General features: G+C 43.8%; 1 protein-coding gene across 6 annotated transcripts in view; it reads right to left on the reverse strand.

The window, feature by feature from the left end:
- Positions 1-12,765, reverse strand: part of MGAT4A (alpha-1,3-mannosyl-glycoprotein 4-beta-N-acetylglucosaminyltransferase A) — a 181,614-nt gene extending 168,849 nt beyond the window's left edge. For 4 of the 6 annotated variants that reach the window (XR_009459160.1, XM_019485097.2, XM_019485094.2 and 1 more), the window contains exons 1-3: positions 12,671-12,765; positions 11,694-11,813; positions 7,718-8,038 (exon numbers count right to left, since the gene is read on the reverse strand). Coding sequence is in view for 5 of the 6 variants with exons in the window: in XM_019485097.2 (XP_019340642.1) it covers positions 7,718-7,811 (94 nt within the window). In the remaining variant the exon portion in view is untranslated. Of the gene's footprint in view, positions 1-2,196; positions 2,290-4,101; positions 4,312-7,717; positions 8,039-11,693; positions 11,814-12,670 lie in introns of those variants that run through there. The other 2 variants (XM_019485096.2, XM_014600337.3) reach the window with 2 other exon arrangements.
- Between the last annotated feature and the right edge of the window lie 3,165 nt (positions 12,766-15,930).

Genomic DNA, 15,930 nt, shown 5'->3' on the forward strand with positions numbered 1-15,930 from the left:
CTGCTACAAGCAGCCTGGGCGCAAGTCAGGCTCCTGCCACCCATCATGGAGGCTGGACTGCTCAAACCAGACAGCTGCAAGGCTGCAACTGGCTACACTGAGGTCCAGAGCCCCAGCCCCACTTGCTGCTGGCAGCAGTTGCAGGCATGCAAGGCAGGAAACAGGGCAGAGCACAAGGCATGAGGAGGGGGGCTGGCCTCTTCCCCACTGGAGACGGGGCACTGGCCACAGACAGGGGCAGAACAGACCTCGCTGGGACCCCACAGGCCGTGACAGGGACAAGGGCTACAGCCAAGGTCTGTGCTACCCTATGGCAGTGGCCCAGCTCCTAGCTCAATGCAGCAGGAGTGGGAGTGAGAGCAGGGGTGGAGGCTGACTGTATGGCTCAGCCTGGCCCACCCCACTGGAGCTTGGGTGTAGGAGGAGCCCCCAGGACTGCCTGGGGCAGCCACCCCTGCCCACAAGCACCTTCCTCTGCCCCTACAGCTAGGGGCTGCCCCATCCCGTCCCTAGGGCCGTAGCTCAAGCCTGGTGCACAGCTCCCTCCAGCATGCAGCTTCCTAAGCGATCACATGGATGAGCTCTGCAGGGAGAGCCGACATGGACAGGGGTGATGGGGCCTGGAACCACCTGGCCCAAATACTCCTGCGCAGAACCACTGCACTCACACAGCTCACCCTGACCTTCACAGCCAGGCCCAGAGGGACGGGGACATACGCTGCTTGCTCCACCCCTCCTGCCCTACTCCAGCCCTGCAGCAGTGAAGCACAACCACAGGCCTCTTCCCCATAGTGCTCCCCAAGGTGCACAGAGCAGCAAGTCAGGCCATGACTCCAAATTCCCGTGCAGCTGCTTGCAGGCTCACAGATGCCTTCCACATCTGGCCCAGGCTCTGGGCAGCTGCTGTCCACCAAGGAGTCTGGGCTGTTAGTAGCAGGGCTTGCAGCCTCCCTACCACCTTCTGTGAGCAGCCCGAGCTCAGGGGCCAGCAGCAGCTGCCCAGAGCCTGGGCCGGCTGTGGTGTACCAAGCAAAATAGCTTTGCATGCCATGTTATGGCACATGTGCTGACCCATTCCACAGCTTTCGCTACTAAACACAAATAAAGATATAAAGGCTAAGTAACAGACCTTATAAAAAAAACCCTCAAGTGTGATTAGCTAATGGCCTTTATTTCATTTTAAGACTGGGTATATTTTCTCTGTATCTCTGGTTCAGTGTTGTTTCCTAGTTTGGATACAGTATTATGTCAGCATAAACCTAAGCAAAGTCAACAGACTGAAGTTTCTCTGCATGTGAGATTAGCCTGGATAAGACCAATTAAGTAGGGATAAATAATAAGTCTGGCTTCATTAGAGCAGGTGGAGAAACACAAAGAACTGAGGATGGCTACAGTTGAAGTGTAAGAGAATTAATCTCTACATCACCATCAATGGGAGAAAAAGTTATTAAAAGCAGACAACTGGACACCCAGCCAACATAAAAATTTAACAGGTACTGAACAATCAGTAAATCTAGGAATGTTGAATTAGTAAAATATATATCTCAATTTGAATCTGTACTTAGTTTTTTCACTGGAGCAATACAAAGAGAATCTGAGATTACTATTGTTCCATTTTATATTTTGAGTTAAAGAACACCCTTGTTCTTAAATCAACACTTCCATCCCAAAAGTTCTACAGAAACTGTATTATCTATATACATAACCTTCTCTTTTCTTTTTGCCTCTCCATAGGGGCTTAGGGAGCAAGACTATCAAAAGATGCAAATCTATTCAACAGTACACAACCTGATCCATCTTTGACACCTGTTACTTTCTATACTTAATGAGCTCAGTTGTGAACACTGATTTTATATTATGGGGACATACAGAAGATGTTTTTAGCCTTCTAGTGGCTCCTAGCATATGGGCTCATCCCTTGCTTTGGGGGGTTTTTTAATTGAGAGATGCAAGAATTTTGAAGTTTCACTACCATTTGATTTTTTCCCTGAATACTGCTGCTAAAATTTCCAAAATAAAATCAACAGCTATTAAAACATTTTACAAAGAATCAATTTCAATGTCTGAGTGCAGGTAGTTCCCTGGCTGATTAAGACCCATCACATGTTAACAAAACAAAAAAGTCCTTAAGGAAATGATCATAAACAAATTAGCAAGAAAACAAAATTCCTGAAACCATGACTTTTTAGAACTGACTTGATTTAGGGTTAAAGTTGTCCCTTCCAATAGATAATTCTGCACCAAACCCTGCCCCAAGTCGGTATCTTCCTTGTTGTACATTCATTTAATCTATAAGTAGAAAGAAAGAGGTAGTTAACCATTTGAGTCAGAAGTCAGAAAGAAGGCAAGGTCAAAATGCACCTTCTAGACTAACTGAATCAAAGATGCATAAACTTTCATGAGCAACAGTTCACTTTGTCAAATGCTATGAAAGGACATGCAGAGAGAAGGCTATTACTTTCTTCTTGGTAGCCTGTTCTCTGCATGTCCTTTCATATCATCTACTGACAGAAGCAAAATAGGTTGAAGAAAAATCTGGTCAGAAAGAAAATCTGTATCTGAGCAAGTCCTGGGGAACTTCTGTCTATTCATACTGCAGAAGACCAAATGAAAACCCTACATCTTTCACCTTAAGAGGAAAGTGGCAGGCAGGGGTGGATCCAGAGGGGGTGCAGTGGTATGATCATGCCCCACCCTTTCTGGCTACACAGCAGGAGCAGCAGCCCTATATGCTTAGAGGTACATCTTCCCCCGCTTTCATCCACCCCGTCTTGCCTGCTGCTGCAGGTGTCCACACTGTCCAAGGGGGAAGGAGATCTGTTCTACTCCAGCAGGGCATGCGGGCACTACTGCGGTGCCAGACACTGGAACCACACCCTCCCTTTTATAAAATCCTGGATCCACTCCTGGTAGCAGGGGCAGTTCGTTCCACAGCCTCAGCCCATCATTCAAGCAAGGTAACTGCTATGCAGACATTAGCCTTGTGATCAAAAATTCATGGTGTATGAGGAGCAAAGTTGTTGGCTAGAAACTTCCTCTCGGAGGTTTAGGCACCTTTGGCTCAGATTACTGACCAGTCTGTTTTATGAGAAGCCAACATATACAGTAAAGGATAGTTCTGATCCATTTACAGTGGCCAGTGTCACAGAGAAGACAGGCAATAGTGTCCTACTAGTTGGAGTCTTCTAAAGACAAATGACTTCAGACCCAAATATCTTGCAGAGCTACAGTCCAGATATGAGGTGATGAAGGTATACAACTCTGGACAGATCCCTCCCTGCTAATATAAGAAAGAGCCTCTTAACCTAAGAGTACTGATGGTACAAGAATACCCAAGACCACTCCTAAATCATAGGCTTAATTGACAGTATATACCTTCAAAAATAAATAAATAAATAATAATCAATTGTACTCCAGGTGCAAAACCTCCCAATTACTTTAATTTGGAATTACTTTCTTCTGCCAGCCAGCATAGCTTCAACCTGGGTCAGACTCTATTTTAACCCAATGGCCTTCACCAGATCAGTTAATCATTTTCAAGCACAGCAAGGCTTACAAGTTCCTCAGAAGACAGCTTTCCAACTCTCTTCAATATTTCCTTTATGGGAGGAATCCTCTCCCAACTGTATACAGGACTTAATAGTCTTCTTACCACTCCAGTTTTTGTTCCCACCATAAAAAATCCAGAGTGGAATGCAAAGATCTCACCCTGAATTTATAGGTATTTTTCAATACAGCAATTAAATATACAAGGACTGACTGGTTCAGCCAACTATTTTAGAAGGCACTCTGTTCTAAAGACCAGCCTAAAGCAGAGATCAGCAACCTTTGAGCAGTGACCGACCAAATTAATGGAACTTGGGCTTTGGCAGGCTGCCACCAGTCTGCAGATTTCTTTCACCATGTGCCACCCAACATCATGGATTCCCTTGTCCCCAAATTGCCTCTGTATCCCAGACGTACAGGCTGGAAAGAATCCTTTTTGGAGCTAGACCTGGCTCATGGACAATAGGTTCCTGACCCCGGTCTAGACTGCTATTCTGAATTACAGTGATCGACTTATTGGCACAAGGCGATTACTAGATTGAGCAAGAACCTTACTTTGACTAAAAGAAGTTCCAAACTTGCATGCAGAATATCTTGCATCAGTGCCATTGTTAAAGTAGGGTGAAGGTATTTCAGCACATGCTTAAGTCCTGTCTTGAAAAGAAATGCTTTCTATATACCAGGATCTCTCTACCACTGCATATTTGGTCAGCAAAAATGTCTTCTATTCCATGGTTTACCATCCATATTGCAGAGTACTTCTGTCTGTAAAGAGAGAGATCCTTACTGAAGCACAGCTTGTACTGCATCCCAATCACTAAATGTATTGACCAACTTAAATACAAGATAACTATAGAAAAGTTACCAGAAAAAATGATGCAGCACCTCAAACAGCTTTTTCTACTCCAGTTACAAATCTATCCAGTGTATTACTGGAAAATATATAACTGACAAACTACAAGTATTCTCCCTGTAATACAGTCTTTATATTCAGACACTAGTCTTCCTTAAAAAATAATTTTGTTTTTATGAAGCCAGTCATGAAAAGACACAAAGCTTTAGCATGCACAGAACAATTTTTGTGATATTCTCTCTCTCAAATGATGGCTAAACAGTTTTTTAAAATTAAATGGAAGATTTCTGATTCATCTTTAAGACCATACTTAAGTTACCTTTCTTACAAGTAGGTTGATTGTTTTTTTAAGACAAGTAATATAACCCAAAATTTAAATCAATGTGCAACAGCAAGATTTTCCACCTGCTATTTAGAATTTTATTCTAAAAATATATTTCCTTGGAAATGAGGTAGGCAGCAGGGTAATTCAGGTCACAGCTTAAAATACAGATGCATACAATTTAACATCGAGTTAATATGCCTTGCTTAGGGGTGCATCGCTAGAGATTTTGGGGGCCGACACCGATAGCCGATATTTAAGGAGGCATATCAGCCAATACCAACCTGATTTCTGATATAGCTGTCTTCAGCTGGTAAATCCAGTGTGGTAGAAGGGGAGGGAGGAGGAAAGAAGCATGGTGGGGGGCAGATTCACACCCCTGTGGTAAACAGAAGAGTAGGGCTGGGGTAGGGGCAGGTACTGCCCAAGGAAAACAGGGGGGGAGGGGGGGGGCAGGCAGAGGCAGCTCCCGCCACTGCTTGCATATGGGAGGGCCTATGCCCCCTGGATCTGCACAGGGTACAGTGGAACAGGCTGCAGCCAGGGCTGCGCGGGGCTCTTCTCCATGGGAGCTGGGCTTGGGGCAGGCACCAGCAGTGCTGGGAGGATGCTGCATCCACCCTAAATTTTGCCACCGCTCAGCTGTCAGCACCACAGCCAGCAGCCACCTGGTGCAGCCCTGGCTCAACGCCCTGCCTCCACCCACATGCCTGGAAGAGCCGGGGCTGTGCCGGGCATCTGGCAGTGGCAGCACTGGGAGAGGTGAAATTTGGGGTGGATGCAGCATCTTCCCAGCGCTGCTGGCACCCACTCTGAGCCCAGCTCCTGCCAAAGAGCCCTGCGCAGCCCCAGCTGCAGCCCACCCTGCCCTGCACAGATCCAGGGGCATATGCCCCCCGCTTGCCCCTCCTGGTATGCATGCAGTGGCAGAAGCCACCCCCCCACCCACCTGGGCAGCACCTGCCCCTACACCAGCCCCAATTCTCCCTCACTGAGGGGGGTATTGATCTGCCCTCCCCCATGACACTTCCCTCCCCCATTCCCTTCTACCACACCGGTCTTGCCAACTGGAGGCAGCTCTCCACACTGCCAGCTGTGCTCCTTGCTGCCTGAGTGCTGCACTGAGGCTGCACACAGCACAGGCATTTAAATCAATCAAATTATCGGCCCCATTAGGCCAATATCTGATACAGCCAGTTTTCTTTATATCGGTACCAGTCCAATATTGGACCGATGTATCAGTGCACCTCTAGTCTTGCTACTTGATTATGTACCCGTCCAAAAGAAGAAAAAAAAAAGTAGGAAAATTTTTGCTGAACATTATCATCTCTGTTCAAATTAGTATTTATTCTGAACTTCCAGAACAAAAAAGAAAAAAACCAAAATGACATGTCTAAGACCTGGTCAATCAACCATGCATTATATAAAGTAATTACCAAATGCAAGATGTAGAAATTCAACCTGATGTTAGGTATTTTTTTTTTTTTTTTTTTACTGTAAATCTGTTCTTGTGTATGAGCTAATTTTGACAGCAGAAGCCATAATCCTATATGGCAAGCACGCACGCACACACACACTCTCAACCCATCATCAGATATGTATCAAAGTATTTATAAACAAGTCAACGTTGCCAGATTTCATAGCAAATGCACATATCTGTTCTTTCAGGGGGAAAAAAAAGAATAAAAAAGGAAAATAATGGTCAGTACCAAGTTTTATTAGCCAAGATGGAAAAATTAGTACTTAAGGCCCAAGTTAAACACGCTCCTTCCTCCTCCCTCCCCAAAACACTGTTTGGCACATTTCGACTTCTATTGCCCAATTAAAACAAACCACAGTACCCTGACCTCAAAGGATCTAGTTATTTCACTGATGTTTATATATTCAGCAGCCTAGCCCATTAACCAACTGCTATAGGACAGATTAAAAAAAAACAGCATCTGTTTCTACTGTAAGCGCCCAATAAAGAGATGTAGTCAACGTGCAACATAAAACTCTTTTGGGAAGAAACATACAAGCTTTCTTTGATCTTCCTGCAGATTTTTAAAGGATTCTAGAGGCCATTCACTGTAATAGCTAGGATTCCTGATGAGTCCTTAGCTTGCTCTCAAGTCAATGCTTCAACAATGCAGGATCAGAACCCAAAATAGCACTACAGTATTAGCAGGACCAAACAAAGCTTCATAACAACCATTTAAAGATATATACGCTTTTAAAAATCTGGTTTGAGCATCAAAAGGTACAGTTAAACCTTAAAATATCCATTAAAGTTTTCCAGGTCATATACAAGTCTATTCACTTAACATATACCTTAGAAATTTAATATACTTTTATCACTATACCCCAAAATAGTTGCTTACCTATATATAATTTTGCAAGGCTCACCTAAAGCAATTTTGTAATACTGTCAGCATACATAACAGTTACGCAAATATTAAGTCACAGGCCTTAAATTTCAAGTAATTGTTCAAACAACAGAATAGAGGCATTTCATGCAACTTTGTCAAACTGGAAATATTTTACATCTTCTGCAAAGATAACCAAATAGATGTGAAAAAGAGGTTGATAAGCAGTTTCCACCCTCACCCGACATTACCAAGTCAGCAAGGAAGCAGAATATGGTGCCAAAAGGTAACTTTCCTGCCTGGCCCACTGGCTGACTGTTACAGGAAAATTAAAGAACTGCACCTTTTTGCTGAAAACATGCTATGGACATAAACCTCTCCCCTTTTCCTCAGACAGGAGCATTTAGCATTTCATTCCTCCAACCAGAAGCATGTTTTTAAACAGAGACAATAGTTTTGCATCCGGCAGAATTTTCTGACTGCAGGAACAGATGTTCATACCCATTATAGCAGTATTGTCTAGAGAAGAACCAGCAGTATACAACTTACAGATTAGTAGTAAAAAACAAAAAAACAAAAAACTCAACACGTGTAATATTAATTTCTCCTCCACGCACCCTGTGTCATTTGTTTTTAGAGACTTTTACTTACCTTTCCCATTTTGCCACGCAGTGTACCAGGATAAACTGAGGAAAGTAGTGATGAAAACTAACACAGTGGCCACAGTTCCATTTCGGAGCCTCATCTCATTTCAGCATCACACTTGTTTATAGTCTACCAGTGATTAGGATTTATTGTTTTCAATTGTGCTGCAATGAGTATAATCCACTACTAGCATCGCTTCCCCTCCAGCACTGAGAAATGTAGCTCTCTCATTGCAAATGTAAAAGCAGTCAAGCCATACCACTTCAAACTGCTATTCGACTCTCTTATCAGCCTTCATAAAGGAAACGCCTCTTTATGCTTCTACTCCTGTTTAAAGGAAATAAAACTGATAAGTCCGAGGCACAGAAACATTCATAAGCAAAGTCACCTCTATATCAAAGCACATTACAGAAATACCGTTATATTGTTTACTATAGGGAATACTGTCAAGTATGGCATAAGCAGATTAATTCTTTTCCCCCAGGTTCCACTTTTGGATCCCGTCTTCAAACCTGAATACTACTTGGCATACCAATTTGTCCTTATTTTCATTAAAAGGTTGTTTTGAAAAGGAGCTACATGGAACGAGAGTGCTGCTTACAGATCACAAAACATCATATTTATATTAATAAATGAACCAAGACTCATTATGCTAGAAGGTAGACAGCTGAGACAGTTTTTTTTTCATTTAACAGTTTACAATACAAGGCTTGCACTCCAAAATTCACTGTATATGGGCAATGATTCTGCTCTTGTACATGAAGTCAGTGAGGCTCTATACAGATGCAGTGATGTACCTGTGACCTACAAGTTAAAAAATCAAAGTGCTAAGTAAGTATTTCCAAGACTACATTTAACTACTCCTGAGAGGTACAGAAAGGTATAAAAACCTAAGCAATGTGCCAGTTTCAGCCCTACAAAGAGCTGCACAGTACATGTGCTGGGTGTCCACTAATTTTCTGCATAGCTCAGGTTCAGCCACAGCCATCATTAAACCACATATTCAAGGCAGCTTTAACCTACACTGGCTGACAGCAGTCCCCAGGAGCCATTTAAGAATACTGCTTCTGCCCGTCTTAAACCCACCTATCCTTTACCACCACCAATCACATGTCATCATGGCATGGTGTGGCAGGGACTGGCTATACAAGCTTTGTCAGAGCTGGAAGCTATATGCACACAAAAAAAAAAACTGACCAGCTGGCCAGAGATGGCTAGCATCTAGCCCTTCTGCACTGCCTGAGCAAAGCAGGGGTATGGTGTTTCAGCCAATGCCATGTTTCATTTTGTTTTCTTCTTTTAAGTAGCACAGAACTCTGAAGGACTTTCTCACACCAGATGATAAAGCAGATCAAATATCTAAGCTTGAGCACAGTACTACCAGTTTTCTATTGCAAATTTATTTGGATAGAATCTTTTTTCCTAACTGTAGAGCTGCAGTCAATTTAATTTTTCCAATCCATAAGTACTGTGTTTCATACTTCTAGCTGGGCACCCTTGGAACAAGAGGCAAAAGTCTACAACGTTGGCACTGAGACACCCCCGCCCCTCCCCCCACCCCAAGCAACACTGGGGCTCCATTGTGCTAAGAGCTATAGATAGCCAGTAAAAACTGATGAAGCAACAGGCATGTTTAAAAGGAGGAGGAAAAGGGATAAATTACCAGAACCATATGATATAATTATGCAAACTAGTAAATTATGTTTTTCTTTTTTTACCTGAAAGACAAGAATGAATACTAACAGACAGACACTTTCCTAACCATTTTCCACTTTGTAATGTATAATTGTAGCAGCAGTTATTGAGATATGTGGAGCAGAGTAGGACAGTGGCTGTGTGTGTGTAAATGTCTCTCTGAATTAACAGGTAAGGAGCAACATAGGGCATGTAGAAGAGAGGGAAGTTGTAATTCTAAACATGTTAGCCCTGTCGATCTCTCTACAAGCCAGAAAAGGGTCATCATCACAGTGGTATTTTGGATGAACTCAGATGTACAGACATAATGAAGGTCAGACCAGGCTTCATGTGTTAGAAAATGAAAGCCCAGATGACAACTTTAGCAGGGTAGACATATAGAAAAAAGATGGATCTTCAAAACACTTGAGGAGGAAATAACAGCAAGATGCATGGGTTCAGGGAGAGAGAAGAGTCCCAATAACTCCCAAACTACCAGCCTAAGCTACTGTGAGGGTGACTGTCAACTCCATTGAAAATTTAATAGCATTTGGCTTGTTGTAGACAGAGAGTTGTTGTGATCTGCTGAACATCTCAATCCCTGATCATGCTGGTATCCCACTGTGCCATACAAACATATGAGAAGACACAGTCCTTTGCACATTGAGATGAAGCATGATAAATGAACATCTCAAATTAAGAAAAGGAACAAGCAAGGGGAAGGAAGCTCATGTGGTTAAACATCAACTTGATGGTTCCAAATAAAGAACTACTGTGGCTTTTAGTTAAGGGTGAAAACAACACAGGAAGAAAACCAACCCATGAATCTCTCCCTCCCCTCAATCCCAAATGAATGCAGCCACAGCCAGTACTTAGACAGTTACTCACAAGTATCTTATTGTTTCGATGACTGTATATACAAAGACTTTGTCTACACTAGAAGACTTCTCATAGTTTAAATGGACGGTGGACAATTATTTTAACTTGTAGCACTTGTAGCATGCTTGTCAAGTTAAAAGTATGAAATAATGCCATTCTTATAATCAATCACTGTTGTTAACTACTGCTGTAAAATCCTGTCGCCATGGGCACATGGCAACCCAAGTCTGCCAATACCTACTCCTGCAGCTCCTGCAGGGCCAAACACTTGAGCCAACAATGAAACGCAATTCCTACCCTGCCCTCAAGTGCTGGCCTGATCTCCACTCCCTCCCCAGTAGTCATGTCAACTCCTGTTGCCAGCACCTCCTTCAACTAAGGAGGTCTTTGGCTCAAATGCCAAACACCCACCCCAGCTGTCTGTGCTACCTGTGGCCCATATGCTGCTAGTTGGCCATCACTGATTTAGATCATTTAAAATATTAAATCTTAAGCCAGTGCAAGCCCCTACATAGACACACAAACCATTTAGCCCTCACATAAATAAGTTTAGCCTCATTCAGTAATGTACTAACACAAACTAAGCCAATTTAACTGAGAGCTAAACCAGTTTAACTATATCTGTATTATGGGGCTTGCACCAGTTTGACTCTATGCATTTGAATTAAACAAACTTTTGCAGCACAGAAGAGTTCCTAAAGGACTGATCTTACAAGGTGCTAAAAAACCATGTAAGTGGAGGGCCCTCAATTTCTCAGACATTGGTCAGTATCTTACTGAATCAAGTTTTAAATGAACTAAGGACTTCAAATATTTCAAGGATATTGGTTTTAACCATGTTGATCTAAAAGCATAGACAGACAAAACTCTTGGGGTAGAGGCAATATCTTTTAGACCAACTAAATTATACACCTCTACAACTTCCCTCTTTTCTACATGCCTGTGTTGCTCAGTACCTGCGAATGCTCTCTCTGAATTAACACACAAAGCTACTGCCCTACACTGCTCTACATCACTCAACTGCTGCTACAATTATACATTACAAACTATATTTAGTTGCTCTAATAAAAGATATCACCCCCAAGAGTTTTGTCTACCTCAAATATTTCAAGACAGCTCCGGCATGTGCTTAACACCGTGAGATGTCTAACTAACTATGTAGACTCTAAACCTGAAGAACTCCAGAGTCACCCCATCCGCAATACAAACTGGAGCACAAGCGCCTCGAAAGCAGGCAAAATGCACAACTGCACGAAGTTTCAGTTCAAAAGCTGCTGTCGTGTAGAATACAGAAAAGGTATACCGTAACGGAAAGAAAAAAAAAACAGCACTATGTAGGACATCTCTTTTTTCTTTTTTTTTACCCTTGTTCTTATTAAAATATTCTCCAGTATTTCCAGTCAAGAAAACTGATCTTCACAAAACACACCTGATTTCTAGTCTCGCTTCTGATGCTGGCTCTCTCTGTTGTCTCCGGCATGTCAGAATCCCATCTCCTCCTCCTAAAAGGTCAGTCACTAAAACCCGACTTCAGAGGTGGGCTGTGAGGCTGAGAGAGAATATCTGTAAAACCACTTGCAAGAAATCATCCTTCCCTCCCAATATTTGATAATATACTGAGCACAGCTAAGGTGCCTGTGACGGACGGTGCCTATATCCTAATGGAAAGCTATTCGGGGCACAGCTCAGCAAGTCCCACTCTTGTGCCCTGACCTTGCAGTACAAGAGATAGAAAAAGCAAACTGCTTAGTACACCAGCCTTCAGGTCAAAGGCTTCCCCTCACTTCCTCGCAGCCACCTGCCTTACCACTACCTACCACTAGTTCTCCACCAGGGTCACCACATTCGGTTTTGCTGGGGGGTGAGAGGGGCGGTAACGTTCCCCTGAGCGTTCCCCTTTGGCCTGAGAGTAGCAACCAAGTATGGGAAATTTAAAGCTCACGCGTGTTCAGACATGCACACACATGCGTGCATACACGGTCCCATGTACCAGACACACACGTATGTGATGGTGGCTGTGACCAGGTATGGTCACAGCCACCATCACACGTACCCCCAGGAGGGGCCACACACAGCCACACACATACTCACGATCGCCTGCATGCACACAGGGGTCATATGCATGCACCGTTGCACATGAGCATGCATGCACACACGTGTGTGCAGTCACGCACACGGCCACACACGTGCACACAGACGTGTGTGATCAGTCATGGTCACTCACACACACACACACACACACACACACACACACCGCCCCGGCACCCCCAATTCAGCGCCGCGCGGGGCCTGGGGGCAGCAGGGCAGAGCCCCCCAGCCCCGGGGCAGGCTGGGCACCAGGCAAGCGAGGCAGCAGCCGGCTCCCGCCCACCGTACGGAAGGGAAGGGGAGGCGGCCAACGCTCACCTGCGTGGGGCGCGGCAGTTGGCGGCGGTTAGCGCCCGGTCCCCGCAGCAACCAGCGAGGCTCGCGCAGCCCCCGCCGCCGAGCCGCCAGCGAAAGCCCGGACCCCGCCCCCAGCCGCGGCACCGCCCTTTTGCCGCTTTCCGGCCTGCCCATTGGCCTGCCATCGCCCAACCGGCGGCGGGCTTGGCAATGGCTCCCATTGGCGCAGCCTGCCGTCCCTCTCGCGACAGGGCGGTATAAGTGAGTCTCGCGAGACCTACCCTTCCCTTGGAGGTCTGGTCCTCCGGGAGGGGAAGTTGCGGGCCTGGGTGGGTTACTAGAAGGGAGGGGAAAGTGGCAGCTGTTCGGCCCCCGCTCTTTGCCACTCAGATCACAAGCACCTGGTGGTCCTTCAGCCAGATCCTGTGCTTTCCCCCCTGCAGGACGCTCCTCCTTGGCTCCTGGAGCCTTTCACTTTGTTGGTATTTTAGACCAACACATCCAGCCGTTATGTATCTATACCAGGAAACTGAGATGTAGGTGCAGCTTTTGAAATAATAGCCATGAAAGGGTTCACAACTGTTTCTACTCCTCCTACAACTATGTAAGATGTACATCACACTGGAGAAAGTCAGTGGTAACCGTATGCGGTATGCTCATTGCATGACTATCGCACTTGTTTTGTCTTCTTGGTTATGTCTGATCTATTTCATTGCACCTGTCCTAAAAGACACACACACTAATATATATAGTGCCATCAAAATCGCATAGCAACGTCAAAATCAGAATGAGTGGCTACCCTGAAGATTTATAAACATTCCCTTACAGTATAATTAACAAATCCAGTCTTTTCTCCTCCTGTCCTCCATCTAGTATAGACAAGGTCTAAATCAGACATTTTGCTGATATGGCAATGTTGATTGACTTATATATAACGTTTTATACTTGCAAAAGCCCTTGTGAAGACAGATATACTGACAAAGTTCTTTTGTTGGTAAAGCTTATTTTGCTCAGGCAACTATTAAGCTATATTTAAAATGGCAGTTGTTATTTCACGAGGACTATCTCTCTTCAATTTCCCCTTCAGCAACAGCAGGTTTACACTTGGCCAGTATAGTTGTGCCACTTTATCTGTATCCTGGCATTGTCTTTTCAGCTAATGGCCTCCACAAGAAAAAGAATTACTGAACATAGTGTTTGACAATCTCCTGGTCCAGTCCAACCAAAAAGGGCAAGTGGGAAATTGCACATCTAAGGAAAACTTCACAGCAAATTCTGCAGAAAAAAAAAGTCATGACCCTTGGCTGAAGTTCATTGTTACTTACCTTTGTTATCTCTGGTGAGGGTGACAGTATACCTTGAAGCCTGATCAGTATTTCATATCTGTAACCTGGTAATAATGATTTCTTTCTTTCAGATGATTTATTCTATTGACCTGTGCATTGTCATGTTTCAAGCAACTGAAGTGATACATTTGAGAATTTAATTACAAGTAATTAAACTTTTCTTATAAAATGTTTCAGTCTTAAAAGCAGGTCAGAAATCCCCCATACAAGGGTCCTTTTTCCATGAAAAATAAATACAAAAAGTTTAACACATTCATGTTCCAGTTTAGCTTGATGAAAAGAGAGCAAGGGCAGGCAATTTATTCTATACTAACTTTACAGACATAATGGAAATCAATGGTATCTCAGCATAATAAGGATTTCCTGCTACTAGGTATATGCCAAGAGAATTATTAAAACTGTTAAAATGATAAAAGCAAGTTTAGACCTGTAATAATTTTATTGTATGGTTTAGAGACTATTTCCATAATACCAAATGACTGGTTTATAGTCACATCATCTAGTATAGTGATAAGGCTGTCATCACCAAGCTTTGAGTCCTTTTTGCCAGCACCTGTAATTTCTCCTCAAGATATGTGGAAGCCTTGTTTGTGCTGCTTTTATGGCATTCCTAAAAATCAGAGAGACATACAAGAAGAGAAAAGTATTGCTGAGTGAAAAGCAAAAGAAAGTTTTTGTTTAGCTGAGAAATGGCAAATGGCAGCCCCGAAATTAATGTGTATGTAACAGTTTACTGCCTCTCACTGACTTAGAGAACAAACCTGAGCCTGTGACTCAGCCAGTCAGAAATCAGAGGATTCCTGGGATCTGTTCCCAGTTCTATCACTAACGTGGTCATGTCATTTTAGGTAAATCACCCCACCACTCTGTACTTCTGCTCCTTCTCACCCCACCCACAACTACCCTCCTCCCCACTATTTTTTCTCTCTTTTATATCTAATGTACCAATCCTTCATGACAGGAACTGGCCAGTACCTAGCACAATGACCTCCCTATTTCCATTAGGGTCTTGCTACGATAATACTGCTAGTCCATAATAGTAGATAACAGTTGTTAAGTTTTACTGGTATATTTTCAAATTATGCAAATGCACACATTGCTCCATGCATATCAAACCAAAACAAATGTATTCTGCGCTGAATAAGCTAATTTTCCAAAGACAGCTTTGAAGTTTAAAGTACTAGAAGATCTTTTTAATTGTAAGCTGCTAAGAACAGAAATCACATGCCACATCCAGCACAGACTTTAGGTGTCTAAATCCAAATTATGATCCAAAATGCCCTGCTTATCAGCAACTTAATCTTGGAGGCACCTTAGGTACCTCCATGTTTAACCAGAACATTCGGTCCGCACCAGTATTCTGCTACTGTGCATGTCTAGGAACAGCTCCAGTCTAAGCAGCAAAGTCATCCAAATCCTGCCTAAGCCCACTTGGGATCCAGAAACAAGGCACAATGTTACCTAAGTAAGTAGGAGGAGGAAGGGGCAGTAATGAAACCTGTAGCCATTTTAATTCTAAAATGTCAACAGAGAAGGCACCTAAACTCTGCAGAAAAGATTTTCAGACACACTCCTGTGCACCTACTGGCTAAGTGTAGAACAATGCTTCTCAAAGTGGTGGTCCATGGACCGGTGCCGGTCCGCGAGCCACCAGTCACCGGTCCGCAGCGAGTTGCCAGGAAAGAAAGAAATATATTTTCAGAAGCATAACATTGATATGTCGTAGTGCCACAGTTCATACGTTCCAACACTCCAGGTGACGTCACGTCATGCGAGGTGAGGAAAGAGAAAGAAACAGACGGTCATGCATTTGTGTAGTACTGTTACACACAGTTGCTGCCACCAGCTGAACCGGGCACCGGTCCCTGGCCCACTGGAAAAAAAATTGCCAGTCTGCCACATCAGATAGTTTGAGAAGCACTGGTCTAGAAGACT

Source organism: Alligator mississippiensis, chromosome 1 (genome assembly GCF_030867095.1).
Source record: "Alligator mississippiensis isolate rAllMis1 chromosome 1, rAllMis1, whole genome shotgun sequence".
Lineage (NCBI taxonomy): Eukaryota > Metazoa > Chordata > Crocodylia > Alligatoridae > Alligator > Alligator mississippiensis.